This window comes from Colletes latitarsis, chromosome 9 (genome assembly GCF_051014445.1).
Source record: "Colletes latitarsis isolate SP2378_abdomen chromosome 9, iyColLati1, whole genome shotgun sequence".
Classification (NCBI taxonomy): Eukaryota; Metazoa; Arthropoda; class Insecta; order Hymenoptera; family Colletidae; genus Colletes; species Colletes latitarsis.
In genome coordinates, this window is record NC_135142.1 from 24,289,653 (window position 1) to 24,308,723 (window position 19,071).

A 19,071-nucleotide genomic window follows, 5' to 3' on the forward strand; every position below is an offset into this window, starting at 1 on the left:
CACTGGGCCACACGAGCGACAAGATGGGGGAATACATCGAAGAGAAGGGCAACTTTGTAGTGTCAGAACGAAAGAGGGCATCGCGGAGTCAGAGTGAAAGAGAGAGTAGTATGTCACATGGCACACCGACAATCGATACGGTGACGTCGAGGCCGAGCAGACCAATGAGGGTTCGCTTCTTGACTCTCTATCAGTCACTGATAAGAAAAGAGCATCGAACTCTCAATGTTCCTTTGTTCCACGTCCTAACGTCATCCTCTCCCTTTTTTCTCGTGGCTCTACGCGTCATCCGTAACCCCATATTTCCCAACATAGTTTGCTTTCTCTTCTCGTTTGTCACCTTTTTTCGACTTGCCAGATGCTTCTCGTCGTGGAGTGCCTAGAGTCTGGGACGGCATTATCGGATTTTATCCAGTGACCTTGAATACACTCGGTTCGCACCGATATCAGTATCGATATGCCACTCCGAGAACACGCGATACGTGACTCATCGCTCCGAAGATCGAATTCGATTTTTTCCCCTTTTCTTTTTTACGAGAAAAAGAAATTAATCAGCTTGATTCCTCAATTTGGGAACTATCAAGTTCCACGTGATTCTGTATCTGTTTTGAATACTTTAAAAGTAGATTTATAGACTCTTGAAATCATTTTATTCGAGGCATTTTTCGGCGTTGAAAAAACAAGATAAAGATTATGGTTAGGTGGTACTAATAATTTTTTAATCAAGTTATAGATATCGTCCTTCCAAAAACAGTTAGCAAATATATTTTTATCTCATCTCCATTGGGCTTAATAATTATCATTTTAGGGATTCGATAAATATCCTACATCCAAACGTATTTCTGGCAAATTAAAAAAAATTCTCATCCGGGTTAGACAGAATTTTGTCGAGTTGAAGTTTATTTCGATTCTTTTTCATCGAAGCGAGGGTGGAATTCGATCTTCGTAGAAGCGGGAGTGCGTCAGGCGTCCTCGAAGTCCTATCGAAAACAAGATAAGCGCTACACTCGACTCATTTCACGGCCTTGTACTCTGCCAGGTACACAAGTTGCTCTCCAGATCAGAGATGCCAGATTCAGCACCCGGTGCCCTACTCACACATGGAAGATCACGCGTACGTGAGCTCGTAGAGTTTCGGAAAGTCGACAAAGGCAAACTGACACATGCCTTCTTTCTCGATTATTCCGAAGCTGCCCGAAGTAATTTCGTACCACCTCGTGGGAGTTGAGAGAGAAACGCTCACATTTGCCTTCTCGCTCTTAACAACTGAAATCCGACCTCCCGTCTATGGCATACGATTCGGAATCTCGACTGCCCAGGTATTTTTACTTGTATTTCCTAGAGTTCATTACTGAACTCTGCAAATTACTCCTGGTTTCTATTTGCCTCTGATAACCTCTGATGACCAGTGCTGACAAAAGTACAGAACTCCCGACAACTTTTGACACCATACAGCGACTGTTACTGGCTGCTTCTGATTACTGCTTGCCTCTGCAGGACTCTGCTGCCCATCGCTTATATTTCTGACAACCTATAACGATTACTACTGACTTCTGCTAACCTCTGTTGGTTTTTGCTGATCTCTGTCAGCGTGTGCTCGTCTCTGCTGAACTTTCCTGGCCTCTGCCGAACGCTACTGACCACTGCAGGTATTTCTGCTATTGTATAACGATTAATACTTACTACTGCATGCCCCTACAAGTCTCTGCTTGCCTTTGCAGGTTTCTGCTTGCCTGTGCATGCCTTTGCTAGCCTCTGCCGAACACTGCTGACCACCCCCGATGCTTCTGACATCGTATAACAATTACTACATGCTACTGTTCGCCCCTGCTGATCTCTGCTTGCTACTGCATGCCTCTGCTCGTCTCTGTTGACCGCTGCTGACCACCTTTGATGCTTTTGACAACATATAACGCTTACTACTTGCTACTATTCGCCCCTGGTGATCTCTGCTTGCCACTGCTGGCCTCTGCTGACCACCGCTTATATTTCTGGCAACGTACAACGATTACTACGACTCCTGCCTTCCTCTGTTAACCTCTGCCAGCGTCCCCTGGCCTAAGCTGGCCTCTGCTGACCGCTGCTGAACACTGCTGACCACCGCTTATATTTCTGGCAACGTACAACGATTACTACTGGCTACTGCCACCCTCTGCTGACCTCTATCAACATTTCCCGACATCAGCTGACCAACGCTGACCACTGCTGACCGTTGCTGACAAATTGTGACACGATGTAATATAATATAATATGTTTATATGTATTAAAGTGTTGTATAATGTAAATTTATGGCAATAAATGATATAATTTCAAAGAATTCTATGTATTTTCATCATTTTTACCCTTCTTTTCCTATGGAAATCATTCCCTTAGTTATAAGACACTCCGAATCTTTTAAAATTTTCTAAGTTCAAATCTCCCGCCGCCAGGAATTTTTGCGAATTCCTGGAAATGACGTCATTACGTAATATTACGTAATATTACGTAACATTACATAATTTTTGCCGAAAAATTCCGGCCGGAGAAATTTTAAAGAGCTATTACGTAATATTACGTAATATTACATAATGTTACGTAATATTACGTAATTTTTGCCGAAAAATTCCGGCCGCGAAAAATTTTCAAGAGCTATTACGTAATGTTACGTAATATTACATAATGTTACGTAATATTACGTAATTTTTGCCGAAAAATTCTGGCCGCGAAAAATTCAGGCCGGAACTTTAGCCGCCGCCTGAAACTTCTTGGAAATTTCAGGGATTCCGAGAAGTTTCAGGGACGCCGGTAAGTTTCAGGGAACCGAGAATTTTCAAGAATTTTTAGAAATGACGTCATTTCCAGGAATTCGAAATTTGGAGAGGGAAAGAGGGGTAAAAAATGATGAAAACACATAGAATTCTTTGAAATTATATCATTTATTGCCATAATTTTACATTGCACAACGCTTTAATACATATAAACATATTATATTATATTACATCGTGTCACAAGTTGTCAGCAACGGTCAGCAGTGGTCAGCAGTGGTCAGCGTTGGTCAGTTGACGTCGGGAGATGTTGGCAGAGGCCAGCTTAGGTCGAGAGATGCTGGCAGTAGTCAGGGGTGGTCAGCTGTGGTCAACAGAGGCTAGTAGTGGCAAACAGTGGCAAGCAGAGTCCAGCAGGGGCAGGCAGTAGCAAGTTGTAATCGTTATACGTTGTCAGAAGTATCAGGAGTGGTCAGTAGCGGTCAGCAGAGTCCAGCGAAGGCAGGCAGAAGTCAGTAGTAATCGTTATACGTTGTCAGAAATATAAGCGGTGGTCAGCAGAGGCCAGCAGAGGCTGGGAGAGGCTAACAGTAGCCAGTCGTAATCGTTATACGTTGTCAGAAGTAACAGGAGTGGTCAGCAGCGGTCAGCAGAGGCTGGGAGAGGCTAACAGTAGCCAGTCGTAATCGTTATACGTTGTCAGAAATTCCAGGAGTGGTCAGCAGCGGTCCGCAAAGGCTAGTGGAGACTTGTTGACAGGAGGTCGGATATTAGCTATTCAAGAGCGAAAAGGGAAGTGTGAGCCTTTCTCTCTCGACTCCCACGAGACGGTCCGAACTTACTTTAGGCAGCTTCGGTGAATGACATGGTGTGAGAGAGCACCTTCGGTGCCTTTCTGGCATCTCTGCTTCAGATACGAGCATCGCGAATATATTGGCCTCCCCTTCTCCTCTCGAGCATTCATCCTAAAAGAGAAAAAGCGATTTGAATCGCACAGACACTTTTGCGTCACGGATCGTTCGATTCAGGATCGAAATTCCGTTTTCGTGGAAACAGAGGTCCCGATTTCGTGGGTGTTCGCGCGAATTCACAGCGCCTGTTTCTAATCACGCACGATACACGCGCGCATACACTCGCGATAGGGCCAGTGACACTCGAGCCGCATGGCAGAGATGTTGTTTTAGGCTAGGCAAACAAGTGGCCCCGACAGAGCCCGCTTTATACTCCGCTGGAATAAAGATAAGCGGTTTAAAAGGATGCGAAATCTAACGTCGTTTTCCGAATGCTTGTGCATTTGTTTCGAGAGGCTATACGAGTTTCTTTTGTCTTTTTTTGAACGAAAAATGTACCCCACAAACGCGTCGCGTTCAACAGCAATTTAATCGCGCCGAGTGTTCGACGCAAATCGCAAATATTGGTGTTCTCGACACGCGCAGCTCGTTCGATATTTGTTGAATTTGTCGGTGTTTAGTCTAGAGAACTGTTTCCTCGAGGGATCACGTTGCTGCGTTTATGTGCGTTGGGCCTTGGTTAGGGCTAAAGTTGGACGCTCCAGAAAACGAGTACGAACTATCGAGGGTACTTCTGTTTTCGAGTTGCGTGTGCTAGTTCTCGAAAAGACGAAATTGAATTTGTGGAAACTTAAATTCCAGTAGAGCAATTGATATGACCAATCATGAATTTAAATTTGAGTCCTCTTCAGTATTTTAGAGTGTCACATATTATTTTAAGAATCCAAGAGCCAAGACTTGAGGTACCACGAGTTAAGGAGTTGAAAATCCAGGACATAGAAATCTAGAAACTGAGACATCCGAGAGCCCAAGTGCGTAGAAACCCAGAGATGCCTAAGGCCTAGAAATCCGAGACTAGAAATTCACGAACCTGTAAGCTCAGGACCTACAAAGTCCCAGAAGCCCGATACGTATGTTAACCTAATCCCTTAAGGGGTTAAATAAACTGTGCTTGCTCAGACTATATTTGTTCCAATTATCGTCTCGTATTCCCAGCTTCTGAACTTGGATTTTTATCTCGAGGACTCCGTAAATCCTAGACTCTCTTGATTCCTAAACTCTGAGGCTCTTGGGACCTTATGTTTTTTTTACGAGCATCCAATCGAGTCTCCAATTTAGCCATCTTCGCCGCTGATTGTCACGAACATCCACGTGAATTTCAATAGAGCATCGCTTCTTTGTAACCTTCGATCGCCTGACAATACTTTTCACCACTTAACTCTGCCATGCAATGATCATTACATCGAACACGTGTTCCTTTCAGTCGTGCAATTTAACTTTCCTAACAATGATTCGTCAGAAAAATATCCACATTGTGTAAACGTCGAGTTTCTTTAACCGATAGATGCTAATCGAATTGGAGAAGCTGAGTAAAGCTAAGCTCAAGCTAACATCGAGTTTTTGACACCTACAAACGGACTATGGTGTCTCATACTAAATAAAACCATAGTGCAACAGATAAATCGTTATCGTAAACTCGTATATATACGCTTAAATTAAAAATTCGAGACCTTGCGAGGAGTACAAGTTCCAATATGCAGTCGTGTTTGATGATAACTTGGAACAAAACTATCACCTGCACGACATAAATAATACCGATTACTTTATCTACGAAGACTCCCTCTCTATGCACGAATGCGATAGCGCGTCGTTTTCTAGCAAAGCAGAATTCCATGAATATCTCTTAAAGGATTATAAATATTTGCAGACTCGGAATTAATTCACGAGCAACGAATGCGAATTTTAAAACACGCGATCACGTCCCTGGATAAACTTTGTCGTCGGGACAGGTCTTTTATTTATTTTCTCTTGGCTGTCACGGTAGGTGGTACCGAACGCGTGAAAAGAATATGGAATCATACAGTTGTTGTTGCACACCGTCCGGTTAATCGTCGATCTTAATTAAGTCGTATCTCTGCGCGGCAACCGTATCTCTTAATTGCGATTAACGCTAGGCGTGGGTGTTGCTTGCACGATATTATCCTATCGACCCCCTTCCACTCCTTAGGACGATCTGGTTATCGTCTGTTCAGTTACGTAGAGTCTGTAAAACGCGCTGGCTCTTTTACTCTACTCTAATTCCCATTTATGCTCCGCGTTAATAATTGACGTGTTACCGCGACAAGTTTTCCCCCTTCGTGGCCGGTTGTTTTCGTGGGTCAACGATCGTCGGAACCGCGCTGGAAGACCGGGGAACGGGAATCAAGTCGTTTATAACACTTAAACGTTCGTAAAGAGGTCGTTTTAGTTTTATGGGGTAATTTTTTGTTGCATGCACAAACATCGAGGCGTCCGCTCGAAAAAAAGAAGGGAAAGACTTTTACGACCGACGGTCTGTTAATTTGCTTAGAAATATTTCAGTGCGTACGTATTATACAGAGTTCTCGATATGTTATTCACGTGTTTCGCACGCGGGCAAGAAGAACGACGTACAATTCTTGTTTCTTGCGCTCTGACCATTTGCACCGCATTAAACGCGAAGATAAAAAAACTCCGTGCCTTGACTTTAGTCCACAAACTTTTTCGCGTATTAGATCGTGACGGAAATATTTTTCAATCTTAGGTTTCGATATCTGTTTCGATTCAACCGATAGTTGTGTATTAGTTGTCCCATAATTTACTATATTAATCCAGTGATTTCAATCCGCGACGACAACCCAACGCATAGAGTTCCCATTAGCATAAAGTGTTTACAAGTTTTGACTCGTCCGATAATTAATCGTTCCATAACTTACTGCATTGAATCGAACGATTTCCGTGGTCGACCACTTGTCATCTTTTAAAATTCTCCTCCTAGCAGTGTATCTCGAAACTCGTCGATCCATTCTCGTCCGGCCCACGAAGTTTCACGCGGCTTCTGCGTAACGCGCGCGTTACAACGTTTCCAAACAACTTTCAGCGAGAGCCTCGTTTCTTCCATTAACACCTCCATTTCCACTCGTTTTATCTCGAACATCCCACGGTTCGTTCCATCGTTTATTGATCGAAGACGTCGGTCGTTACTGGTTTTTTTTTGTTTTTTATTAGGCCTCTTAAAGACCACCGCTATTAAGATTCAGCTAGAAGAACGGTGCCGACTGTGCGCCACATTTGCATGGGAGTGATGTACACGGAATAATATGGTACAAGGTTCTCTTACAGCCGAGTTCTCGGGTGTATTACCCTGTCTCGAGCCTTGTTTGTCGTCTAGATGTCGTTTCGCCTCTTTTCTTCTATCGTCGCCTCTGACTATCTCGCTCGTTTCAACGCACGAAGACGTAATCGCGACGACCGGAGTCGCCTTGAGGCTTCATTTTACCGATTATTCCGTCGCGTCGCTCGTGTTTCTCGCACTCGAACCGCCTTCGGTTTTTATCGAATTATTCGCGCAACGGTTAATTTCGTCAGAAAATTTTTTCCCCCCGTTAGAGATTCAGGCTGCAACGCATATAATTACAGAGAGTGGCGATGGCCTCTGTTCTAAGCGGAGATAGAAAAGCGTTATATTTAATTTACACTTTTTATTAGGATAGAATAAAATCCTGGGGGGACGATTTTTCACTGTTAGGATTCAGGCTACAGGACGCTGAACCCAATTTTATAGAGTGGTTCTTGTGGCTGAGCCAGGCTATAGCTCTGTTCTAAGCGATAAGAGATTGAAAAGCCTTATATTTAATTTTTTTTTTCTTCTATTAAGATGTATCAAGATACTAGAGGCATATTTTTCGTTGTGGGAATTCATGTTGCGGGGCCTTTGAACCCAATTATGCGGAGTGGTTCGAGTACCTGATACAAGTTATAGCGCTGCTACATTTGCTTACGTTTAGAGCCACAGGAATCTTTCAATTTGCATCATTTTTTGCTCTTCTTTATTTATTGGGGGAAATTTTTGTCGTCGACGCGTTTATGGTCGTGCAGCGCGAAATTGGGTCGAGCTTTTTGATCCTCCTGCCGCGCCACCGTGACGCTAAGTGCCCCGAAATTCCCCCCTCGTTGTTGTCCACGTTGGCCCGACTTTACGAGCTCCTCTCCGGGATCTGTGCGACATCTGTTCCCAATGACGCAATTTTTTCCAATTCCTCGCGCCTTTGAAGCGTCTCCAGGAAGCGTCGTCGTTTCCCCGGGTCCACGGAGGGTTGGCCTTTGTGACTCACAAAACGGTCCGTGCCTTTGCACGAAATTAATCGAAACCGTCCGACATTTTTATGCCCCCCATTTTTCTTCGTCGCTCCGTTTCGTTTAGTCTCACCCGCGACTCGAAAAATTGGACGACGTTTGGAATATTTTCCGGACTGAATTATTAGATACGTCAGCTGGGAAACTTTGGGACGTACGTTTCGTCAACGTGGAAGAATTTTTTTTTTAATATAAATAATAGACATCGTCTAATTTTAAACGAACGATATTTGGGGATTTTTTTTTTTAGACAGAACTATATTTACGCCCGTGTTTTGACAGCGCGGATTTTGTCGGAAGTCTTTTTGATGGAATCGTAAACACATCGAACTCGTAAGAAATTGATTCATTAATTTATTTTAAGACAGAAGAGTAAAAGAATCTGATAACTCTGGCGGAGGATGATGCATACGTGCGTCATTCGGTGTATCTTAAACCTTCGTTATTTATCGACACTTAACCGTGTATTTTAACGTTTACGAATCAAGTTTTATCGCTCGAAGTGTCTATTTTTTAACATCTGTTCCCTGACGTAACTCCTTGAAAAATCGCTAAAACTCAAACGACCTCTATCGTATCGCTTCACATCGAAAGTTGCACGTGAAATAGGAAACAGAAGCGTTGTTTTTTTTTATCTTAGAAATAGAAAGACCCAGTTAACGCCCGAATGTTTCGGGGCACGATTGTCCGGCACCAGCGATGAATAATGCAACCATCGCGTGGAAACAATGTACGGATTATTTCTCTGGCGGTGTTTCCTATAACGGAATCACGTGTATTCGGAGCACCGTCAATTACCAAGGGCGCACAAAGGCCCCGGGTACGGCGTGCATGAAATGCCGCGCGTCACAGAGAAGAGCCTAATGGCTCCTTTGTTTCGTCGCGACCGTGGCCACGCGCGAATCGCTAATAAACTAAACAACAACGTCGATGCCGCGGAACCGTATGTATGCTTTCACCTCCTAATAACTTTCTCGGTCAGTGAACCGCGATAGCGATCGTAATTAAATTTTCGAGCGCTGATGAGTCCGCTCGATCGTCCCCCGTCCGTTTATCGGTTCGTTCCTTTTTATCGCCGCGAGAAAGGAAAAGGAGGAACACGCGGGGCGTCGTTGCGTAAACACGCGCGTGCACGGCGCGATAAAACGCGCGAGAAAGAAAAGAATCTGCCAATAAACGCGATCGTCGAAACGACCGCGGGGCGAATATTGGGTCATACGTCGCGATAAACGTCGCGTCGAATACCAATTCGAAGAGTCGTCCTTTTTCGTTGCAATTAAAGCGAAGTTAGGGGAGAGACCGAAACGCCCAATTTCGGGCAATGTTTGTTGCGGAAGATCGCACTTTTGCAGCGGGGAATTTTGTAAACGCAGTCGTGAGTTCTTGGATTTATTTTACTTTTGAAGTTGCACCCAGATTATGTAATTTTACTCGTATGTATTCTCTATAAAATAGTATCTATTTAAGAAAGTTAGTCCCCTGATTCACGAGTGTCAGCGTGGTTGTTGTCCTGATAAGAGACATTACGCCGAGCACCCTTTTCCAATTGTGCAATTTAACTTTCATAACGATTCGTCAGAAAAGTATCCACATTGTGTAAACGTCGAGTTTCTTTTAACTGATAGATGCTAATAAAATCGGTGATTTCACCAGAGAAGCTGGTGGACTCCTGAGTAATCCTCTAGCTAGCTGACATCAAATTTTTAACAGATAAATCGTTATCACGATTTAATTTATGTTCGTCAACGAAGAAGCAGATTACGTAATTTTACTCACACGTATTCTCTGTAAAATAGTATCTATTTAAGAATGTTATTTGTATAGTAGCTACGGTCTAAACCTCTCCACATGGCACGTAGGAGACCCGATTTTCTTGCAAGTAGCGAGGGAATACTGTACGTTCCTGGCAGCGTTACGTCGACGTGATTGGAAACCGTTGTTTGGAGAGAATGCAGTCTCTCGAAGACGTGAGAATAGCACGGAAGCGAGACCAGTGGCGATTATAATTAGAGGATTACACGTTGTTGACGGCTCGACGCTGCGTTCCTTGGCACCGCTATTTATATTGCAGGTTTAGCCGACAGTTTTTCGCTCGATCGGCTCGAGAGCGTTTACGTTGTTGCCTTTTACGCGAACTTGGAATCTGGTACCCGTCGGTTTTTCCAACCCTTTTTTGGCGGTGTTCGATAGATCAATGGAAGCTGCACAGTCTTCCAAATCAGGGATGCAACTCTTAGGGGGCATCTTACTATCTAAGATGGCTTTGAATTTTTGTTAACGATCGATTACTGGTCTTCTTCAGGGCTACTATTAATTATGATACAGAAACAGATTAAAATTTCTCAAAAAAGAGGGTGCATTTAATTTTCGTAAAATTGAATACCTTTTATTTCAACTATTTTCTGATGTCATTGACGATTACAAATACTTGAATAGTAATTGACTCCAACGAGAGGGCTGCTTTCTCCCTTAAAGTAAAAGAGAGAACTGATTATAACTAAATTCTTAAAATAAGGAACACTCCAATGAATATCAAAGCTTCGACGTTTGATCGATGATTCGAATAAATTATCGTGTAATTTCCGTCAGACACAGACGCGAGAATTTACCCTGGCTAAAACTGGGTTCTTTGAAGACCAAAGTGTACGAGATCTGACTTCGCTGCTCGACACACGATACTTCTGTGAACGTTTATGTTGTAACGATAATGAAACGAGCGTGCCTCAAAGGTACACATCTTCTTGTAATATTTAATCTGTCGCGTAGAAGGAAGGACAAATTCCTACAATATTGTTTCGATGCTCGATTTTCATACCTCTCGGATTAGATTTTAACTCTGTTAACTCTGATTTAACCATTGTATTATAGATGATCTTTTTTCTTCATAGAATTTGAAAGTTTATTTATATTATTGGTAATGGAGCCACTTTAGCCAGGTTGCATTTAGGTTTCCGATAAGGTTTCAGCGTCGTTAGTTACCTTCGAGTTCCGATATCTCGAAAAAGAGGAAACTGCTTGGCACGGGGAAGGCATTTGGGCCACCGATAGCGGTTATCAGAATTTTAGAAAGTCTCGAGAGACGATTCTTTGCCACCCGGGGTCTAATGACGCCTCGGAACCTTCGAGAAGCGGGTGTTATTTCGGTCGAAACGACGAGTTTCTCTGTTCCAACCTGTAATTAACCTGGGACCGAGGAACGATCCCCTGCACCTCTAGATAATTCATTATTTCTGATCTCGAGGTCAAATTTCTGTGCACGTGCACGCAAGTCTTCCGACACGATGGGAAGAGTCGATGATTAATTATAGAGCGCAAGACTAAAAGGGGCTAAGTGCCAGACAAGAGACTTTTAATTATGAAAAAAGATGAGTCGCGGTTGCAAAAGGGACGAAAACACGTTTGACAAAGAAACGACGCTGGACGCTTCGATCGGATGAATTTCTACGCGATCCAATTTTTGTACTCGATAAAATTGGAGGGAAAGCGTATAAACGTCCGTGTAGGATCGAAATTGGAAGGAATTCGGGCTGCTTATTTAAAAGCTCACGGTGGCCGAAATTAGAACCCACGAATCCTCGCGAAAGTATATAAATATAAACACGCCATTAAGTAAAATTAGAAACTCCGTGTTCCCTGAACCGAAACTGTCATCGAACCCATTATTAGCATCCCTCATCTGGCAAACGATTCTCTTGTCAACACCTGCTCTTTACTGTCCCAGATCGCTCTCTCCGAATTATTAATTGTCCACCGATACAGCTCGAATCCATCCTAAACGATTCGTGAATTTATGCTCGACACTCCCGTGAAAATTTAGATCACAAATAACGAATGAAAATCACGTCTGCTTTCGAAAGAAACGTTGAAATTCGTGGCTCGAAGAGGAACCAGGGGGTTTCCGAGTTTGCATTCGGACGGACATTAGCTCGAAGCTATGGCGGGCAATAAAAACAACCCGATGTTCGCGTTGAGGAGAGAACCATCGCCAGGGGAGTCCTAGTTTGTTTGGACGTCGTTGGAAAACGAGCCCCAAGGGGAGGGGAGGAGGAAATTCTTCAACGACGGAAGGAAAATTCCATACGACTCGATGGGAGCCACGGGAGAGGAGGAGGAGCGGATGAAGATGCTGAAGAGGCAGCAAAGTCGGGAGAGGCACGCCACGAAGTCTCAGAGAGCAGAGCCCGGGCTCCGTGCCAGGGGTTTCTGCCAAAAGAAAAACAGTTCTCGGAAGAGGAGGGTCTCCCGCGTGCTGGCCACGGTTTTCGAGGGGCTTCACTGGGACAATCCGACGGTATCTTGCCAAATCCCGCGTACGGGTTAATTGAGTAATACTTTTGTGGTTGATGACGCGACCGTCTATCTTTAATCCGCGAGCAGTCGATCGCCGGTGGCCACGTTTCGCCCTCTGACCCTTTCCACGAACGATCGGGCCTCTAACGCGGCTGAAAAGTCTCTTATACAAGCTTCGTCTCATTTATCTCGTCGATGACCAACGCTCGGAATAGATCTCTTTAACCCTTTGCACTCGTATTTATATTTTCAATATAATTACTGGGATAAAATCTCTTACTTAAATAACCTTTTCGAGAGAGCTAGTTTTAGAGATTTTCGTTTTTAATATCAACGTAGACGTATTCAGAAATCATTTCCATGCAAAACCAGTTTTGCACTTGTATTTATATTTAAGGTATAATTACTGTGATTGTGTTCGTTGCAAAAATTCGGGGCAAGTCTCTTACTTAAATAGCCTTTATGAATGTATGAAATACAGTTCCAATATTCCCCTTGGAAACACAATCTTGTATTACAAATTTTTACTTTTCTTTGACGATTCTTTTTAGAAACAAATGACCTCGTGAACGGAACCAATTAGCCAGGACAAAAGAGGGAAAATCTTTTATCTTTTATTTATTTAGAAGAAAACATTCTAATAAGGGTCCCTAGAGTGAAACACTAATGTAAATATGTGTATAATAATAAAATGTAAAGGGTTAATTATCACAGTGTCGAATGTAAGCTTAGATCGCTGAATGTGAAGGGTGGTTGGACTTTCGTGATTATTTTCGAGTAAATACAAATATAAAAGTTGCGTTAGTTGAGTGTTTTCACAAGGAAATAAACGTCGATAAGGAGCTTGTTCCAGAGCGTAAAAGTTTGCTCGCCAGCTATCGATGACTAAGTCGGTCAGGTACTGGCAGCCAGCTTCTTATCGGTGCTTTTTTACCATTGTAAACGCCTCGACGATAGGAGGGAACCCGTTTTTCGTGGCCTGTTCTGGGCAGGATCGCTAGGAGAGCTCGGCGTTGGCGGTTCTCGGGCCTTCGTCGTGTACTAATTCGTTGTTTCCGGCAAGCAGTGACGAGCGAAGCGGTAGGCAAACACTCGAATCATCGTAATAGCTAAGTCGTCGCGTGGGCCTTCTTTTTGTATCGTAGAACCTGTCCCGTACCAGACGGATCGCGTGTCATAGTTTCTGCTCGAACGATCAGAACAGTAGCACCGTTTCGTAACGCGTTTTGCGAGAACCAGTCGAGCGACTGGACCTGTAATCCAAAATTAACGACGAATAAAAAGCTGTCGGGCTCTTTCTTCCGTATATCCCCCGTAACTCGATCGTAAGAAGACTATCTTGCTCGATCTTCGGGCGAAAACTTCGGTTTCGCGCGAATAAATTTAATTCTATGCGCCCGTGGATGCAAGATTGGCAATATTGTTTTGTCTGGAAATTTATATTCTCGAAAGGAAATAGTCTTGAATAATAATGAACGATATTATATACAAAATTTATGGAATACAGAATATCGTTAGAATGGAAACCACATCCGGGTTCAATACTGGTCAATACAATTAAAATTGACCGATAACGAATGTACGAAGTCATCGTTATTGAGAATTCAAGATTAAAAGTCGAAATACTAGAAATAAAAGGGACCCATGTGGTTTGATCACGTTTGGTGTATTACAGTAAATAACACCTGTAGATCAACAATTTTTAAGAAGATTCGAAAGATACGTTCATATTGTAAAACAGGTGGTTCCCTGTTAGGCGAATTGTCCAGCTTGTTCGGTACCATTTGTCTTAGACGCGATTTGTGCTTGTTGCAATTAACACCTGTGCGGAATATTTGCTCAATAAAACTTGTGAAAAACAGGTTTAAGCACGCAACCATTCAGCGATATTATCTAGAGGCTGTCAATCCTATGCGTCGCGTAATAAAACTCGATTGGTACAAAATTAATAAGTATGGTGTTCCAGCCACTGAAATTCGTTACGAACGATTACGAAACGGTTTATTCACTTTTTCAACCGTTGCTATATTTATCAGCGGCGGAAAAAGTCTTCGCGTCGAATCGATTTCGCAACTTCGAAATAATTGTACTTGCTGCTACACGTAAATCTTGTAAAACTAGGAAACCCGCAACGTCCGTGTACTATTTTGCGAGACTCGTGTATCCAGAACGAGGCTATAATTGTTTTTAGGAAGCAATTTTCTGCCATGATTTTCTCCGCGTATTTCCTTTCAAAACTTCCTGATAAGCTGACTCGGTCAACAGAGATTCTTATCGTTGATAAGAGATGACCCGAATTCCATCGTGGATCTCGAAATCGTGCTGTTGAATCGTACGATAGTTTTTGTATTTTACGTAAATTGAACAAATATGGACCAACGCGTACGAAACTGAACTTATTTTCCCCCTGAAGAAACAACGTTACTAAATTTCATTTATATCGGTTCGATCGTAATAATGAAAAGTATTATGGTGCACAAAAGAAAACAACGTAGATCCTATTAAATTGCTTCGCTGAACTTTACGGGGGATTATTTCTATTGGTTTCCCGATCGAGCACATTATGCAATACAGTATTAACTGCTCAAAGTAAGGTTTCCGTATGTGTTTCGTATTCTGTAATTTAAATCCACGAATTAGGGAATTATTTCATCCTAATCACCAAACGTAAACCCGTCAATTTGACAGATATTAGATTCCATAGTAAAAGTTACAGAGCTCGTAAATATTATTTTCCCAGCAATTTACATCAAATTTTATCGATGCAATACGAACCTACACGATCGAAAGAAAAACCGTGTTTTAGTTTGACCGTACACGCGACGTGTTTCGATAAAGATACGTGCAATTAACGCCCGTAAATCTGGCGTTAAAACGGTTGGGTAACGCGAGTAGTTAACAATTAATAACGCGCGTGAGGTATTAGAGTTTTGTTAAAAACAGCAGGTGTCCTAAGGCTGTTTAACAGCGGTTGTAGGTCGATCGAGGGAGTGGTTCTCGTGAAACATAAAGCTCAGAGACCGGTGCACGTGAAACTTTTCCACTGACAAGATTAATGGCTGCCTGTAGTCGCCTGTAAGGTTTCGTCACACCAGGTCCCTCTGATATTTTTGATCGCTGGTGACGCCCGATACGCCGTGGATCCCGCGATCTTCCTCGCGTTGATGGATCGACGCGGACGCGAATTGATTATTCAACGCGCGGCGAAAGCTGCGTCCCTAGTGAAATGTTTTTCCCGTTTAATTCGTGCACGCGGGTCGTCGACCCGCCACAAGGTCGCTAACTGTTCACATTAATATGCATATTGTGCTCGTACTCGCACGGAATCGTGTCTGAATTAGGATTGTTACTCGAATAAATCGAATTACCAGCAACTTTGGTTGCCAATATTTTAAAGAATCGCAGGATCTTATAGAATCTATTAGGGGTTGATTCCTCGTGGAAAAACTAGTTGAAGGGCTGGAATAAAATCTTCTCGTACGAAGTGGAAACAGCGAGCAATGGACGGACACGCCATTATTTCGAAAATGAATTATTATGAGGAAAAATTTTATTCTGCACTTTCAACTTGCTTTATCACGAGGTATGTACGAATGAATCGAACGATTTAGTAATCTCGTCTGCTGACATTGAAAAAAGAATTACAAGTGGAACTGTGAATTTAGTTGTGTAGAATATAATTAATGTCATAATGAGAATATTATTTAAATTGCTAATCTCTGGGATAAAAAAACAACCGATTTAGTCGTAGCACAGCTGTACGAAAATGAGTCCCCTTTCGAGAGGAAAAACGAGCAAGCGTCGAAAGGGTGTCGGGAGGCGACACGGTGCGAGATCTAAGTTTAGAAGATGGTGCATCTGCGTTTCGAGAACGTCGCGACGCCAACTCGTCTATCGGTTTCACGGCTTTCCATCGACGATGCACGCCACGCTTGTGGTTTACAGATTCGGTTTACTTGCCAGAGACGACGAGCGTCTCGTTTCGATAAAGATCCCCAACGACGAATGGAAGATGAACGATTCTTTGTTCGTTTATTCGTCTGAAACCTGAAAATCCTTTTTCTTTTCGTACGCGTTTACGAAAGCACGATCGATCAGGGGGGTTTTCCATATGGACGAGCTTGCTATCCGATTTCGAGGCTCGTTTACGAGCGACCCAGTTCTTCTTTACCTCCTCGAGGCGCGGAACAAACGTAATTGTGTCATTAATACGATTATGTGATCAGCGTTTACGGTCGTTACGTCGATCGCGACTTGCGAGCAGCGACGATAAGCTTTGGACGCATGTTGTCGTACGTTCCTTCATTAGTATTTTAAGAGACAAGAATTCGTGAAACGTAGACGAGCGAATCGGAAATTTCATTCGAATAGAATTTTGTCACTTCAGGATCTTTGGAAATAAGTTTCACAGGTAAATTTTAGCTTGTCGCGCGATCACGTTTGACCGATAATTTTCTTGTTTGCAGACTCATATCCTGTTGATGGATGCGTTCCTCCAGAACAACAGGCTGGATCATGTCTCGAGGGTGATGGCCTCGCATCCTTCGTATTTGGAACACTTCCTCCGTACCCAACATTTCATCCTCAGGGGCGACGGACCGCTCCCGTACGACTACAGGCATCTCATCGCCATTATGGTGAGTGCTCTGCTTTTCCTCATTTAATTCCCCGTAATGGCTGCTAGCTTTCCCCTGGACACCGCGATAAACGAGAAAAATCGGGTAATCCCCGGCTGGTGTCGCGTCCGTTTCGTAACGTGTCTACCATAGGCTATAAAAGCAACGAAAAAGAGTACAATTTGTCGAGTTACCGCCAAAAAACAGGATTCATTTTAAATTAGATAATTTAACAAATTTTTAATAACCTTGTTTTTCTGATATTACGAGTTTAATAAATAATTTACTCGTGTAAAATAATATCTCTGGGGGTTTAAATTATAGTATTTTTTTTTTAATCTGATTAATATTCTTAAAATTTGAATCGGAATAGTACTATTCGTGATATCATTGCTCACATTATTGCGTACGTCTGTATTTTCCGATTTTTCTAATACTGATCAACAGAAGCTACATTTATCCTCGTGTACGTACGTTCTTGATGACGAAGCCACTTTAGCTACACTAAAGATCACTCTGACTATAACTGTAACAGTACTGTGTTACTATGACCCCGTAACCAGTTCAGGGTCAACAGTAAACTGCAAATATTACTTTAACGACTGTTTGATACGTGGTACCACGTTTTATTCTTGCATTAAATTCTTGTCGATCCCCAAACGATACGGAGGATTTTATCGCTTAAAAGTACATACATCGAATTACGGATCTACTAAATTTCGTTGGAAAATGTTCACGTGTACAAAAGTTACGACCACTCGAGAACGTACTCGCAACTGTAACGAAAATAAAAATAAAATACCTTCGTAAATAAATATGTACATTTTTAAGTGATCTATGAACCTTCGACGAAATTTTTTACGCCACTGTACGTGGAGAAAAAAATCTGAAAAAATTGATTGCTTATTTTCTGATCCACCTTACAACAAACATGTACAGTATATAAATCTTAAGCCACTTTCGCAATCTCCGGGCACATATAAACGTTTGCCCTATCTGACTTTGTTTACAAGATGCAGCTGTTTTTAGTGTTTCAATCATTCTCATTCCAAACTGTGGTAGTATAATTGATTCTGCCCGGTTATTTACAACCCTGCTCTTACGTATCTCGCGGACGATCTTGCTAACTATTTGCAAACGCTTTCGTAATGCCTCTGTGTCAATTTTCTTAACAAGGATACACGTCAGGAATTTCTATCGGCAATAACTCGAAAACAAGATTAGATAGGTGAAACGTTTGTACGGACTTGTTTCCAATATTTGTTCTATCGCGGTTCGTTCTTCAAAGCCTATATTTTATGAGTCACATTGTTCGAAGGCCTTTCCGAAAGCACAATTAATCCGTTTGGATCTGACTGTAATATCTGCTTATATCGTATTTTAAATTCAATATACGTTCGTGCATATTTATGATGTATACATCCATACTGAAATAATTATGCAACGATCGTTGTTAATATACACGGTGCATTTATGCTTAAACTTTATGGAAACGAACGTTTCCGTCAAATCGAAATATTTGGAACGGGAGCGGAGATCCCAATTCTTTCCCCAAACCTTTCTTTCGTTACTGTCGCGATCTGTTTGGATTGTTTTAACTTTATTTTCTTACAAGGCACGACACGTACAATGGCACACGCGTGGGATCAAAGAATTTAAAGATTATGTCACGAGCGTATTGTGCCGCTTCTTGAGGAACCATCGTCGAGAGATACGATGTTTGAATTAAGTAGCTGGATAGATTTATTGGCCCGAGGCAACGTCATTTAAATACAGAAAATAATGTCACTGTGCGACTGTAATAATGTAAACATTATACATTTGATAATCGTAAGGCCAGGTAGTAATTTAGATGCTAATATTAATACCGATTATAAATATTAATATCAATACTTATAATCGTGATGATACAATAAGAATTCTATAGAATTATTGAGATACTTTTTATTTGAAATACAATTTGCTTTGCTTATATGTTTTAGAAAATTTATTTAGTCAGAATACCCCATTCATTATGCATCCAAATATCATTGTTTTTCTCCTAAGGCTCTGATTACTATTATAATTCATTCTCTCCCATAATTTAACTCTTTCAAGCAGGCACTTACTATCGATGACAATTTTCTTTTCGTCACTTTGACTCTGGAACTTTATTTTTATTCTATATTATTTTCTATATTTTAATAACTGTACTTTATAATGGAATTGTATATCTTAATTCTAGTTTTCTAGTGTTTATAAGTTTGGCACGGTATT

The 19,071-nt window shown here is 42.1% G+C and overlaps 1 protein-coding gene across 7 annotated transcripts in view; it reads left to right on the forward strand.

Moving 5' to 3' along the window:
* The window catches only part of Sesn (Sestrin), a 218,060-nt gene that overhangs the window by 182,278 nt on the left and 16,711 nt on the right, over positions 1-19,071 (forward strand). For 6 of the 7 annotated variants that reach the window (XM_076772804.1, XM_076772805.1, XM_076772810.1 and 3 more), the window contains one exon: positions 16,666-16,836. In XM_076772804.1, the coding sequence (XP_076628919.1) occupies positions 16,666-16,836 (171 nt within the window). Of the gene's footprint in view, positions 1-2,452; positions 2,457-16,665; positions 16,837-19,071 lie in introns of those variants that run through there. The other variant, XM_076772809.1, reaches the window with a different exon arrangement.